General features: G+C 33.4%; 1 protein-coding gene across 2 annotated transcripts in view; it reads right to left on the reverse strand.

The window, feature by feature from the left end:
- The window catches only part of STAM2 (signal transducing adaptor molecule 2), a 51,274-nt gene that overhangs the window by 15,189 nt on the left and 21,654 nt on the right, over positions 1-14,431 (reverse strand). For both annotated transcript variants that reach the window (XM_007494158.3, XM_001372675.5), the window contains exons 2-8: positions 13,878-13,962; positions 9,541-9,616; positions 9,323-9,421; positions 8,143-8,289; positions 4,104-4,173; positions 3,090-3,279; positions 1,722-1,816 (exon numbers count right to left, since the gene is read on the reverse strand). In XM_007494158.3, coding sequence (XP_007494220.1) covers positions 1,722-1,816; positions 3,090-3,279; positions 4,104-4,173; positions 8,143-8,289; positions 9,323-9,421; positions 9,541-9,616; positions 13,878-13,962 — 762 coding nt within the window. The remainder of the gene's footprint in view (positions 1-1,721; positions 1,817-3,089; positions 3,280-4,103; positions 4,174-8,142; positions 8,290-9,322; positions 9,422-9,540; positions 9,617-13,877; positions 13,963-14,431) is intronic.

The following is a 14,431-nucleotide window of genomic DNA, read 5'->3' on the forward strand; positions in this document are numbered from 1 at the left end:
CTGAAAATGTTACAATTGTGTAGTTGGAATTTTGTACCCCAGGACTACATTCCCCAGAATTCCTCTACTATTTCCCAGAATTCCTTTCCTCTGCATCCTCAAGTAGGTGTCTATGTTTTATTGTTAAGTTTCTGTAACCATGGCCTTGGGGGTCTTTTTTTCCCACGCTCTCTCACTTTAATTCCCTTTACTTTGAATTATTATTATTAATAAATCTTATTAAAAATACTTAGAGTATTTGGATATTTAATTTTAATCTTACACAATTTAATCTTAGCCCTTCTCAAGCCCTTTTAATTCCAATGCCTTTTATTGCCAATTCATCCTGTATATAATATGTCTGTACATATTTGTTTGCTTTTGTTTCTGGACTGTGAACTCCTTGAGGATTCTCTTTTGCCTTTCTTGCATTCTCTAGCACAGAGCCTAACATGTAAGGAGTCTAATAAATGCTTATTGACTGATGATTGATAGCAGCAAATATTTATCAAGCACCTACATGGCCAAACATGAGATTTAAAAACAAATAATAAATGTTCTTGAAATGAATGTATTCTAACAGGGGAAAAATTAAGTAAATATAGAAACATATGTAGCACAAACACAGTCAAAATACAAACACACACACACACACACAAATTAAATACAAAGTAGTTAAAGAGGAAGAAAATTAACAATTAGGGAATCAGGAAAGGCTTCATGTAGCAGATGATGCCTGGACTGTACCTTAAGAGAAAGGTTCCTCTGTGAGGCACAAAGAGTACATTCTAGGCATGGTACAGAGAAAGGGGGCAGTACTGAATGTGAGAAACAGAGAGAAGTCTAATTTGCCTAGAATGAAGAATAAGAGATGGAAAATGATGTACACTGGGGCTGGAAAGGTAAGTTGGGTTTGGCTCGTGAAGGAATTTGAAAGATGAACAGAGGAGTTTATATTTCATCTAAGAACAAACAGGAAGTCGCTTAGAGCTAATTGAGTGAGGGAGTTGCATGGTTTGCACTTGAAAGTTACTTGAAGACATGGTAAAGGTTTGTTAAAATTAGGGAAAGATTTGCGCATGTTTGAAGGCATAAGAGAAGTAGTTTGTTAATAGTGAGAAGTTGAAGATTCAAAAGAGTAGGGGATAATCAAGACTTCTTTACATCCACAAATTTATTTACTATAAGTGAGGCTAGCCAAAAGTTAAAAAATTAACTCATACAAATTATCCAGGGCAAAAATTTACAATAAATAAGCTATTCAAATAACATTTAATCTATTTATTTAAAGTTATATCTGTCCATTTCTAAGGAAAGTCTAAAATACAACCATTACCAAATTTTTCTTTATTTACTTATTCATTTATTTACATACATATAAATCAGTCTTATTATAACATACTGTGCTCTTCTATAGTTAAATCCTGATATAGATACCTTTACAATTAAAAATTCTGCATAATTTTCAATCCTTAACATATATGCTTTAAAAAATTAATGTCTGAACAAAATTCTAAGAGAACTATAAAAACAAAGATAGTCTATTGTGAGTTCATCCTAACAAAAACTGAGCTAGGATAGTAGCAATCCCTAGATAATAATTAGATCAAATTTTAATGTCTGAAATGTTAGATTTAAAAGATATCAAATACTAATATACTTCATAATAAAAACTATAGTGGCAATTAACAATATTAAAAAAAGAAACAGAGTTAAAATTTTTTTTATAACATTTAACTTACCTATCTCAGATTCTATGTTTAAATTAGGTGATACAAAATTTGATGGAAATAGTCCTACTCCCCTATGATTTTCTCCTTTCCACCAATTGGCATCGCTAAAAATAAAATAGTAAAAACAAGGAATGTTACTAGTGCTTTGCCCTAATTTGTTCATAATAACATTAAGTAGAATTGAAATATAATTATTTTTTAAAAATCTATTGGAAATAGTGATTTACATACTATGATACTAGATTTAGTGGATACTGTTAACATATACCAACTTTCAATACAATGAAAGAGAATTTCACCTAAAAAATTCTAAAGATGAATGTAAAATAGTCAAATTCTATTTATCCCTTCATTAAACATTAGAATTATTTCTCAACATACTCTTCCTCCCCCAAATGAATCTTTCCTTGTAACAGAGAAAATTTTGAACAAAACTCAAATAAGATGATGCATAAAATATTCCATATTCTGTAGGTGCCTCATCTGTTCCCTGACTTTTTTTTTTCTGGGCTTGATTGGTCTTTGAAATCAAGCAGCATTTGAATGTTACTCATTTTTGAAGAGAAATTCAAAATGATTGGGCAGGTAATTGTCAATTTTTATTTTTAAGATTAGTTAAAATTTCCTCAAGGACACAATGATAACTTGAATATATTATTCCACAATTACAGATGTTAAAATACAGCATTTATTTTTTAGGATCTTGTATGCTAGATAAGAGAACATTTTACACATATGGAAAAATGATTAAGTTGTGTGAAGAAAATACTGTACATTCAAGGACAGCTCATATAAAGTTATTCCTCAACTCAAAACTATCTACTAAATAAAATCCAAATTCCTCATTCTGGCATCTAGAACCTTTAAACCTCCCTTTTAGTCAAACTAACTATGCTCTTCTGTCGAAATTCAACCCATCGTTAAAAGTAGATCATTTTCACTATTTAATGTTAGGAGATAAAATCATGTTCCTACTAAAATATATATTCCCAAAGCAAAAATAAACAATGGAATTTGTTCCAATATACATCAATTTCTCCATCTACACTTCCTTTTCTTAAGTTTTCTGCCAAGTATTTTTGACTGCAGAATTCCCAATATATATGTAGTTGGTCCATATCTTTGCACTTTTGTAGCCACAAATTACTTCATATTTACATTCTATTTTTTCATTCAACAACTAAAAATGTTTTACAAGGACATTATTGTTTGTAAGAGAGAAATGCATCATTAGATCCCCTTTTCTTAAAAAGAAACTAAAATAGAGCCTGCAACTTGCTAAACTGTTATATCCAAATTCAGAGAACTGAAAACCCAAGTTTTCTGTCTTACAAATGCTTCTACACAATTCAGAAATAAAAAGGATTTAAAACATACCTGTCATCCAAAACAATAATAATTTCACCACTTTTAAAGGTGAGTTCATTGTCTTCAACTGCTTCAAAATCATATAAGGCTCTGACTTTTTTGGAAACTTTATGATTATTCAACTGAATTTCTGCAGATGGATATAAGGATTTTGTTTCTGTGTGCTGTTGCTTCTGCTCTTGCAAAGATAATTCAATAGCTAGTTTGGAAAACGTAAAATAAAAAACAATTAACATTCTGTAATTCACGAACACAATGAAGTCTAAAAATAAAAACTAGGTGGTTTCACACACCTTTTATGTTTAACCAGAATCATGCTGTGTTTCTGGGTCTAGCTAACTAACAATGAAGTTTCAGACAGAGAAACTACTAAAAGAATCACTTGATGATAACTGGCTTAACAAGTAAGATCCCAATTTTTAAAAATGAGATGGATTTTGTTACTGTGAGTCCAAATAATTTTCCATACAATAGATATCCATTGGCAGCTCATAAAGCTGAAAACTGTTACTCATTTTATCGGAAATAAAATGCTGGTGTTGATAAAATCAGGAATAAAGTGATAACAAAGACACTAACATATTAGGCATACTGGAATATAATGAGTAAAATGTAAGCTATCTGAAGGTACCACACTAAACAATGAAATCAACCTTGCTGACAAATATAATGGGGCTCAATTTTTTATTCAAGTCATTTCTCTTTCCAGCTGTAGAGATCACTATTTTTGGGTCCATGTGCAGCTTTATTAAAACTACCATTTTGTAGATTTCTAGACTTAAAAGAGGAAGTTAAAGAATAACACCTACAACTATTTCTTTTTTACAGAAGAAAACTGAGGCATAGAAAGGTTAGGTAACTTGACCAGGGTCACACAGCTGTCTTGTATCTGAGCAAGATTTGAACCCCATATTCTTTATTCTAAGTCCAATGACCTATTTATGCTGTCTCAAAGAAAACAGGAACTTTAAAACAGCAAAAATGAAAATGTTAATAAAGAATCATACATTCCTATTAATTCACCTTTGGCTATATCTTCATCTTCTTTATTTTTGTTGGATGATGTACCATTCTTGGCAGCATTTGAAAGTGTCTATAAAGACAAAGGCAAAATAAACACAGCTACTTTTAAAACAAAAATCAAAGACCCATAAATTACTCGCATCTATTGCTTTTTTTTAATTTGCCATTCCTAAATCATTTTTTCATTACAAATTAAATCCTTGACAATGACATTTTCCAGTACAACTCTAAAACATGATCAATAATCCAAATTGCTACCCTATAATAATAAGTAAAAATTTTCAATTAGAAAACTAATTTCCTGGAGGGAAGAGACTTTGTATTATACTCCATATATACTTAATATGCTTTGCATGAAGTTAGCATTCAGGATATGTCCCAGTGGTGAGATCAGAAAGAAGTTACAAAACTACCAGAAAAAGTCCACTGAAGCAGTAGCAGACAGTCTTAGAAAGAAAGAGAAAGAATAAAAAACAAACATGAGGCAAAAACCAACCCAGCTGGAGTCACTTGGATAACAGCAAACAACTGTAAATCTCAATAGTTCCTAGGGACTCATTGTACAACAATTCATATTCATAATGATGTCTCTGAGTTAGTTTGAAAAGATTCCATTATTTTCTCTTTAAGAAGACAAAAAGTTATATATTTTTGGGAATATTTTGATAGTAGATGACTAAAATAAACATAATTTGAGCCTTAATGAAGTAAAGCTTCCATGATATGAAAAATTCAAATACATGGAATACCTTATAACATATAACTATATCTTTGTGCATTTCAAATGTCTGCATTTGCAGAATGTCTAAAATTTTAACACCATTTGTTTATAATTCCTTAATTCTAAAATGGTATTATATAGTCCATGAAGTCCTAAAATAATATCTATACTAGAATGTCCTACCTTCAATGTACTTGAAAATGTGGAAAGATGAGTGGGTGAGAAGATAGAACTTAATACATGGGAAGAGCACAAAGCAACACAACAGTCTGTAGAATCAGGCTTCAAACCAAGCCTGAAGTCAGAAAGAAGATGCTTCCTCAAACATCCTGGACTCCTGTTCACCAAACTTTTAAATCCCAAGATATCCACAGACACATACTCAAAAGGACCATATCTCACCATCACTCATAATTTTGGTACGTCAGAACTCTAAAATTGCTGTTTATAATCTCCTGTTCTTTCACCTCTCCCTCTAACCTCATTCCTTTTATTTATTTTTTTAATTCTTACCTTCTGTTTACAATCAATACTAAGCATCATATCCCTACAAGAAAGAGGATATTGGAAACTCTTAAAAATTGTTATCACCTGGGGAGCTAGAAGAATTATACTTAGAGGGAACATTGACAAACTGTATAGGATGAAATGCAAAGACATAAATATGTATATTAAATATATGTATGCATAAATATATATAAAACTAGAGGTAAAAAGAAAAGAGGTTAATACTAAGAAATGGGAAAAGAAACAAAATGGGGTAAATTTATATATCATAAAGAAGCACATGGTAGGAGTGGGGGAGAACACCAATACACTGGAAAGGTAAAGAGATTGGAGATAGGAAATACTTAATTCTTATGTGCACTGAAATTGACTCAAAGAGGAGAGAACAATCAAATCCATTGAGGCAGAGAAGTAGAAGGGTAACAAACCGACTGGTGGGGAGGGAAGCAATACAAAGGACGGAGAGGGTAGGGGTTGGGGGGTAGTTTAAAAAGACCATAAAGAAAATAAAGAGGGGAATAAGAAAGGACTAAAAGGAATAAGAAAGGGGGGGGGGGTAGAAAGGGAAGTAAAATAAGTGTGGGAATTAGGGGGACTGAATAAAAACAAAACACTGGTATAGAAGGAAATAGTGAAAGAAGAAGGGCAGGACCAGGAGTGGAAATCAAAATGTAAGGAAATACACAGCTAGTAATCATAACTCTGAATGTGAATGGAATGAACTCACCCATAAAATGCAAGCAAATAGCAGAATGGATTAGAAACCAAGATCCTACCATATGTTGTCTACAAGAAACACATACAAGGAAGGTAGATACATATAGGGTAAAGGTAAGGGGATGGAGCAAAATCTATTGGGCATCAACTGAGAAAAAAGAAGGCAGGATTTGCAATTATGATATCTGACAAAGCCAAAGTAAAAATAGATCTAGTCAAAGGAGATAGGGAAGGTAATTACATCATGATAAAAGGCAGTATAAAGAATGAGAAAATCAGTACTCAACATGTATGCACCAAATGACATAGCATCCAAATTTCTAAAGGAGAAACTAGTGGAGCTCAAGAAATAGACAGAAAAATTATACTAGTGGGAGACCTGAACCTCCTCTATCAGAACTAGAGAAATCAAACCAAAAAATAAATAAGAGGTAAGAGAAGTGAATGAAATCTTAGAAAAATTAGAGTTATGGAGAAAAATAAACAGGGACAAAAAGGAATACACCGTCTTTTCAGCAGCACATGGTACATTCACAAAGATTGACCATGTACTAGGGCATAAAAACACTGCAAACAAGTGCAAAAGAGCAGAAATAATAAATGCCACCTTTTCAGATCACAATGCATTGAAAATAATTAGTAAGGGTACATGGAGAGGCAAATCAAAAATTACTTAGAAATTAAATAATACAATTCTCCAAAATGAGTTAAAGAACAAATCACAGAAACAATAATTCCATTGAAGAAAATGATAATGATGAGATATCCTTTCAAAAACTATGGGATACAGCCAAAGCAGTATTTAGTGGGAAATTTATATCCTTGAGTTCATATATTAACAAATTAGGGAGGGCAGAGGTCAATAAATTGGGCATGCAAATTAAAAAACTAGAAAGTGAACAAATTAAAAATCCTCAGATAATCCTAAAAATTAAAGGAGAAATTATTAAAACTGAAATTCAAAGAACTAACAAACAAGACTAGAAGCTGATACTTTGAAAAAACAAATAAAATAGACAAAGTACTAGTCAATCTAATTTTAAAAAATAAAGAAAACCAAAGTAACAATATCCAAGATGAAAAGGGAGACCTCACCTCTAATGAAGAGGAAATTAAGGCAATCATTAAAAACTATTATGCCCAATTATATGGCAATAAATACGGCAAGCTTGGTGACATGGATATTTGCAAAAATATAAATTGCTTAGAGATCATCCTAGTGCAAACATCAACAACATGAATACAGGTTTTGATTAAGGACACATGTAAAACCCAGGGGAATTGTGCATCAGCTATGGGAAGCGGTGGGGAGAGGGGAGGGAAAGAATATGATTCTTGTAGCCAAGGAATAATGTTCTAAATTGACTAAATAAAACTTTAAAAAAAATACTAAGTATCACTTCCAAGGCAAGAAAAGTGGGAAGGGCTAGGAAATTGGGGTTGATAAATTTACCCACGTGATTGAGGTCAGATTTAAACCCAGCACCTCTCTTCTATAGGCCTGACTCTATATCCACTGAGTCACCTAGTTGTCCCCATCCGCATTCCCTCTAGGATTGTCTCTGTTCACACTTACTGTCAGTTCTTCTATCCTTTCTGTTCTTCCAATTCATCATAACTACTGTCTTTACTTTTCTCTGTTCTATCTTGACAGTTCACTCATCAACTGTACACACTGCACACTGACTTGGCTGCCAACCAGCCATGTCTGATATAGCAATGTTCATACAATTCTTTCACCAAATAAAATCCTTTGTGAAATTTTCCTGGAGTATCAGTTTGAAGTGTTCTTACTCTTTAAATCGAACATAATCTACGGCTCTAATTCATTGTAGTATACTTATTTATATCATTAGTTATCTTTTCATATGACTATAACCTCTCTCCCAATCAGATCACAAACTCTGTGAAATCAGGGCTATCTTAAATTTTCTTTTTATCATATGTAGCATTTTAAACATAGTTGTCATTTATAAATATTAATTGGGGTTTTTTCCCAAAAAAATTAACACATTTTTCCAATTCCTCTAAACTATTTTTATGCTTTTACATGAGACAGGTTCTTTAACTCACTAAAGCAAGTTTTGGATTTACCTGTGATCCTGCTGAAGGAAAAGTAATTCCTTCTTCTTTCATGGATTTAATAGTTGCAGATATGAGGCTAAACTGTGGGTCTTTCTGAAATTCTTCTGACCACTCCACCATTAGAGATTTCAGCTTTTCACATACTTTTGGATGGGCCTTTTATGTGATAGGAAAGCAAAGATTAAAAACAAAAGCATATATATATATATATATGCATATATATATACCTAAATTACAAATGATAAAATGAATCATATAACGTTAAATAAGTTTCTAAGTCTACATTCTCTGTACATCAAATCATTATGCTAAAAATCAAACAACTGAAAATAACAGTTGTTGTACCTATCAAAATTACATGAATTCTTAAGTTTCATTACAAGAAATCTGCATCTTTTATGGTAATCTCCTTATAATTACACTTTACATTCACATTACCAGAAAAAATACTTAATATATATGATGTTACTGGGCTGTATTATATTAATATGAGAAAAATTTTTGGTGTTTGCCCAAAACAATTATGGAACAATTTCTCTGCACCATTACCATTAGATATGTTAAGAGGTAGGATTAAAACAAGGACTCTGACTGATATGTCCAGTTTGGTACATACAAACAGGCCATTCTTCATGTCTGGTACTTATTCTCTCTTTAGTTCTATCCGATGCGACTTCTCTCTTCTTCAAAGTCAAGCTCAGGAGTTACCTCCTCTACACAGAGTCTTTCTTAATACCACTAGTTGAAAGTGATCAGTCCTTTGGCAAATGCTCCCAGAGCTCTGTGTCTAGACACTCCTCATATTCCATCAGATTTCTTAGTATATATCTAGCATTTGCTTCATACTCAAATTAGATTGTTTCATCAGAGAAGGGACGATGAAGATTTTCATCTTTGTAATTCAGTATGCATAGTACAATGTTTTGCACATAGTAGGTGCTTAATTAATGTTTGCTAAGGAATTACTAAAACATACTATTTTTTTACTCACTGATGGAAATAAACTTAAAGTCTTTGACACAGATAAATATTAAGAGGCTTCTTGTTGTGTATCTATGGCATGTGAAAATTACCTTAATGATGGTATGCACCAAATGTGTAGAAGTTATGAGATTTAAATGTTTTTTGGGTGGTGGAGAAAATTGATTTTACTTCAGTGTCTTTAAGCCTTGTTTCTTAAAAAAATTACCTTGTTTTTTATCACACCACGTACTTCAGTTGCAAAATCACGAGAACATACTTCTAAATGAAATATCTTTCCACAATTTGATACACAGGCTCCAAGAAGCTGTTAAAAAGAAATATAATATTCAAAATATAACTTTAAAATAGCAATTTAATTTCTAAAATTTAAAGAAATATACACATTTAACATCCACATCAAATAATGAACTAGTTTCAACTTACAGTCAGTGCTTGCAAAGCAACATGAGGGACCTTATGATTTACTCTTTTCATTATGGCTTTCAGACAATCTTTTGCTCTAGAAAGAAATGGAAAAAACTTTAATTCAGTAAATTCAGTATTTCTGACCAAGCATGTTATTGTACATATTGCATATCTTTAAGCTTAATCCAGAGCACCCATCCCAATGTTGGGCAATGATCATCTTTAACAAGAGCAGACAAAAAATTAATCCATAAACATTTATTAGGTTCCTACTACATGCCAGAAACTACGTTAGGTACCAGGGATAAAAATGCAAAAAATGAGAAAATATGTTCTCTCAAGGAGTTTACAATTTATTAGCAAACAATATATACATAACGACAATAAATAGCTAACATTAACATTGCCATGTGCCAAGCACTGTGCTAAACACTTTACAATCACTAAACTGTAAATGATCATTGTATTGTTATTAGCTCATTTGATCCTCACAATAACTCTGGGAGGTAGGTGCTATTATTATGCCCATTTTATAGATGAGGAAGGAAACTTAGGCAAACAAAGGTTAAATGACTTGCCCAAAGTCATACATCTATTAAGTGAGACCAGATGTGAACTCAGGTCTTCCTGACTCCATGCCCAGTAGTTTATCCACTGTGCTAGCAATTAGGAGAATAAGGAATTGCTTTGGAAGAAGGTCGAATTTGAACTGCTACTGAAAAGATAAGAGTAAGTCTATGAAATAGACATCAAGAGATAAAAATACACTGAAGTTGTGGAGGTTGGGAAGTATAAAGGCCCAGGGATAGGAGATAAAGTGCCAGGTATGAGGAACAAAGAGAATGTCACTTTGGCTATAAAGTACTGGGGAGGGAATAATACATAATGAGGTTGGAAAGACAGTTTGAATACAGTTATGATGGGCTCTAACAGTCAAACGAATTTATTGATTAGAGAATGACACAGACTGACCAACACTTGAGGAAAATCATTTTGGCAGTTATGTGTAGACCATGTGGATTCAAGTAGGGATCCTGGAGGCAAGGAGAAGCCACTGCAATATTCTAGGAAGGAGCTGACAAACATCTGATGTATGATGGTGGCTGTCTAAAGGGTAATATATTTGTGATGTTTTCAAGACAGATAGTTTCAAATGTCCAAGAGGGAGTTGGTGCCACAGAACTGAAATTCTCGAAAAAGACTAAGACTGAATATATAGATGTTAAGTGACTTGAATAAGGATAATAAATTTTGATGAATTTAGCAAGAGAAAGAATATAGAAAGAAAGGGTCCAGAACAGAGCTGTGGAGAACATCCACACTTGGGTATGACATGAGTCATGAGCTGACAAGCAAGACAAAGAAAGAAAAGCAATGTCAAAAAAAACCCCTCAGAATAACAAGGAAGAGTTGCTTAACAGTGCCACATGCAGTAGAGAAGTCAAGAAGGATGAAGGTTGAGAAAAGACCAAAGTTAGAAAAGTTGAGATCACTGGTAACTGGTAAAAAGTGGTTTCAGTTGAGAAGATACACTGCAGGAGGTTGAAGAACAGAGAGGCAAGAGTACAAGCAGTAAAAAAAGGGAGACATATAGGATAATATTGCTGGAAGGTATAGTTGTAAAATGAAGTTTTTTAAAGATGAAGGAGATGAATATATAATATAAATAGGGAAGAAACAAACTGACTGAGAAAAATTGAAGATTAGAGAGATCAGAAGATGACTGAGGGGGTAATCTGCTAGAGACAGCAGGAGGGAAGAAGAGATTAACAGAGCAAAAAGAGAAGAGTCATTTCATTAGCAGAGACTAGAGGAAAGGAGAGAGTGAAGGATAATATCAAGAGGTTTTGAGTTAATTATAAGGAAGAGGAAATTTAGTGCTAATGGCCTCAATTTTCTCAGTAAAGTAAGAGGCAAGCTCTACAGCTGAGAGAGTAGGGAAGGAGAGAGAGGAGATTTAAATGAAAAAAGTTTAGGAATGATTCCTTGGGGAGTGAGATTGGAATTCAATTAGGTATGAATATAAGGCTTGCCTTGCTGGAGGGAGAGCCCAATTGAAGAAAAATAAGAATAATGCAAGGTAGATAGACTCAGTCAGAACAGTGATGTGACTCCCTCTGACTCCATTCAATAGCATGTTTATAGGAGTGGAGGAGCAGAAGGGATGATCTAGGGAAATGGTTTGGTAAGTGATAAATGGCAAGAATACAGAGAAGAGGAATTTGAACAAGACAGTATAGAGTTAAACTGAGTGGAGAATAGGAAGGAAGGAGAAAAGTGAAATGACAGCAGAGGTAACAGGCTAAGAAAGTACTATGGAGCAGAGCAATTAGATGTCATGATGAAGATAAAGAATAAAGAAGGCTTTGACCTGACCAAAGCATGACTTATGGAATAATGTTAACTGTTTGACATTCCTCAGGTAGAAGTCAAAGTTTAAGCTCCCCAAAATGAGGTCACCCTAGTACAAATATTAATATGGAAACAGATCTTGATCAATGGCACATGTTGAACCCAGGGAGGGGGAGGGGAAGAGGGAAGGGAAAGAACATGAGTCTTGTAACCATGGAATAATATTCTAAATCATCTAATTAAATAAAATTTAAAAAAAATAAGCATAGCAGCAAAAAAATGAACAAAAAAAAAGAGTTAGTTGTCCCCCTAGCTAGAGTAAGGGGAGAGTTCCCTGACTTTAGTTTTCTTCATGACAGGTAGATCTCCTCTTTCAATAAATCCACTGTGAATTCTCCAAATATAGTTTAATCTGTAACCTGACTTAAGTTTACCTCTGAAGTCTGTTTAACAAAGTTCATCTCCTTATGGGACATATGAGATTATGATTCTACTTAACTACGTTTGTTCAATTTTGATGACCCTGAAGGAAAAGTGAAATTATGTTTTTGGGGATACTTATGGCCAAAATACACTTGTTTCCTAGTTCAATTCCTCTGATTTGCAGCCCCTGAGACTCAAACCTCTAACCACGAGACTTTGAGAGAAGTCTGTCACCAATCCAGCCACCCTAAATTCCTGCCACCAATCTCCTTAAAAGAATTCTAACAAGCTCTAGATGATCTATGTAGTGAGAACACAACTGAGTTAGGTTATTTTAATGAACTCCTTTTGAAATCATAACCCACCTTTTTACTTCTGTAGTTAGGTTTTCATTGGTATGAGAAAGCTGGGATTTGAGCCCAAAAGTGGGGATTGTGGAGAAAATGTTTATTAATTCTTTATTAATATTATTAAACCAGGCTTTACGTGACTAGAAAATTATCTAATCCAAAAGTTTACTGTAGAGGACAAGTTGACCTCAGAGATACTCTAAGGAAGTCAGATGGTTATAAGGAATGTTTAGATCCTACCCACAATGCTTGTTTTGGGTGAGTTCAAGTCTTGTTTTGGGTCCATCCAAAGTTTGTGTTTCACAAATGAGACTGACTCACCTGCTGACATACATCTCAAACTGCCCTTCTTCTGGAGACTACCTACTACTGCCTACCAGGCAAATGTCCTTCAAGTCCTTATTTGTACTCTATATAATATAATAACCTCACAAAGACTCCTGGACGGAAACACTTTTTTCCCCCAGCTCTCTTCAAATGACTTAATAAATTTATAAAATAAACAAACAAAAAAACAGTAAGGAAGGTTGTGGCATTGAAAGAGATAGAATGATAGGAAGTTTTAGTCAGAAAGCACTGTCAGTTTTTGATCAAAGAAGTAGAACACTTGTGGGTAGATGCTGAGATCTTGTCAAAACAGAGAAACATAAGGAATATAAAATGAAAACATTATCTGGTGGTTGGTATGCCTATGCTACCCCCCCCCCCCCTCCGAACAGCTAACTTTGAGATGGAAAATCATGTATTATACAAAATTATGTATTATACAAATTTCATCCAAGTAGCAAGTACACTAAGTTAATTGGTCGTCAATGCTATGTCTAATACTTGCTATCATCCAGTTAGCCAAAGGCAAGGCTACTAGGAATGTCCAACTTAAGAAGAGATTACCTAAATAATAAATTCTACCCTTTGTTAAAGACTATTCTGTATTTGGACAACGAATTCCTAAGGTCAGATTTCAACTGTCTGCAAGTTTCCTCCACCCTCCAAAAGCAGAGCTGAAGGAACAAACCTGCAGGCTCAGCTCTTTCCCATTTGCTCTAAACTTCAAGACAGTCATCTCACCCCAGTCAGCACTTTACCTTCATCTCTACTCTCTCTTCACTCTCCAGCCCTTCATAATCTCTCCTTTTCCATACATTTAGTTACAACAAGTCACAAGAGACATACTATATACATCAGAGAGAAAAGTATTTAGACATACCCAACTATGAACAATCATCTTACCCATTTGGAGTACTTCCAACTTTGTCACATATATCCATAATAAGTCCCCAGTCTTCACTGGTATTGTATTCATTTGTAGCCTTTTCTACAAGAAAAAAGAAAGTACTTTACAGAACACCAAAGTATATATAAAGAAGCCATTTAAAGACTAAAGCAGCATAGAGAAATTTTATAATATTAAGTAATTTCTATTCATCCTGACATTAAATTTTAAGCAGAATATTGTAAAAAAAAAAAGGTTAAAGAAATACAACTGTTAAACTAAATAAATTGAAACTACACAAATGACACAATATGTACACTCCTATCAAATACTAGTGGGGGGGAATGTTTTAGAAAATATTCAAGATTTTAAGCATGAAAGGATATAGTATTACAATCACATGGCTTTTACACAATGTCAATGTCAGGGGAAAAAAAATTACACGATTTTCTCCTGATGTTAAGGACAGTGAACACAAAAACTATCACATCAGTAAACACTAATCTCTGTCTTGTTTCTCTAAAACCATAAAATACATTGCATTTTTTCCTTATAAAGTAAAAGGAGGATA

The sequence above is a fragment of the Monodelphis domestica genome, chromosome 4 (assembly GCF_027887165.1).
Source record: "Monodelphis domestica isolate mMonDom1 chromosome 4, mMonDom1.pri, whole genome shotgun sequence".
Classification (NCBI taxonomy): Eukaryota; Metazoa; Chordata; class Mammalia; order Didelphimorphia; family Didelphidae; genus Monodelphis; species Monodelphis domestica.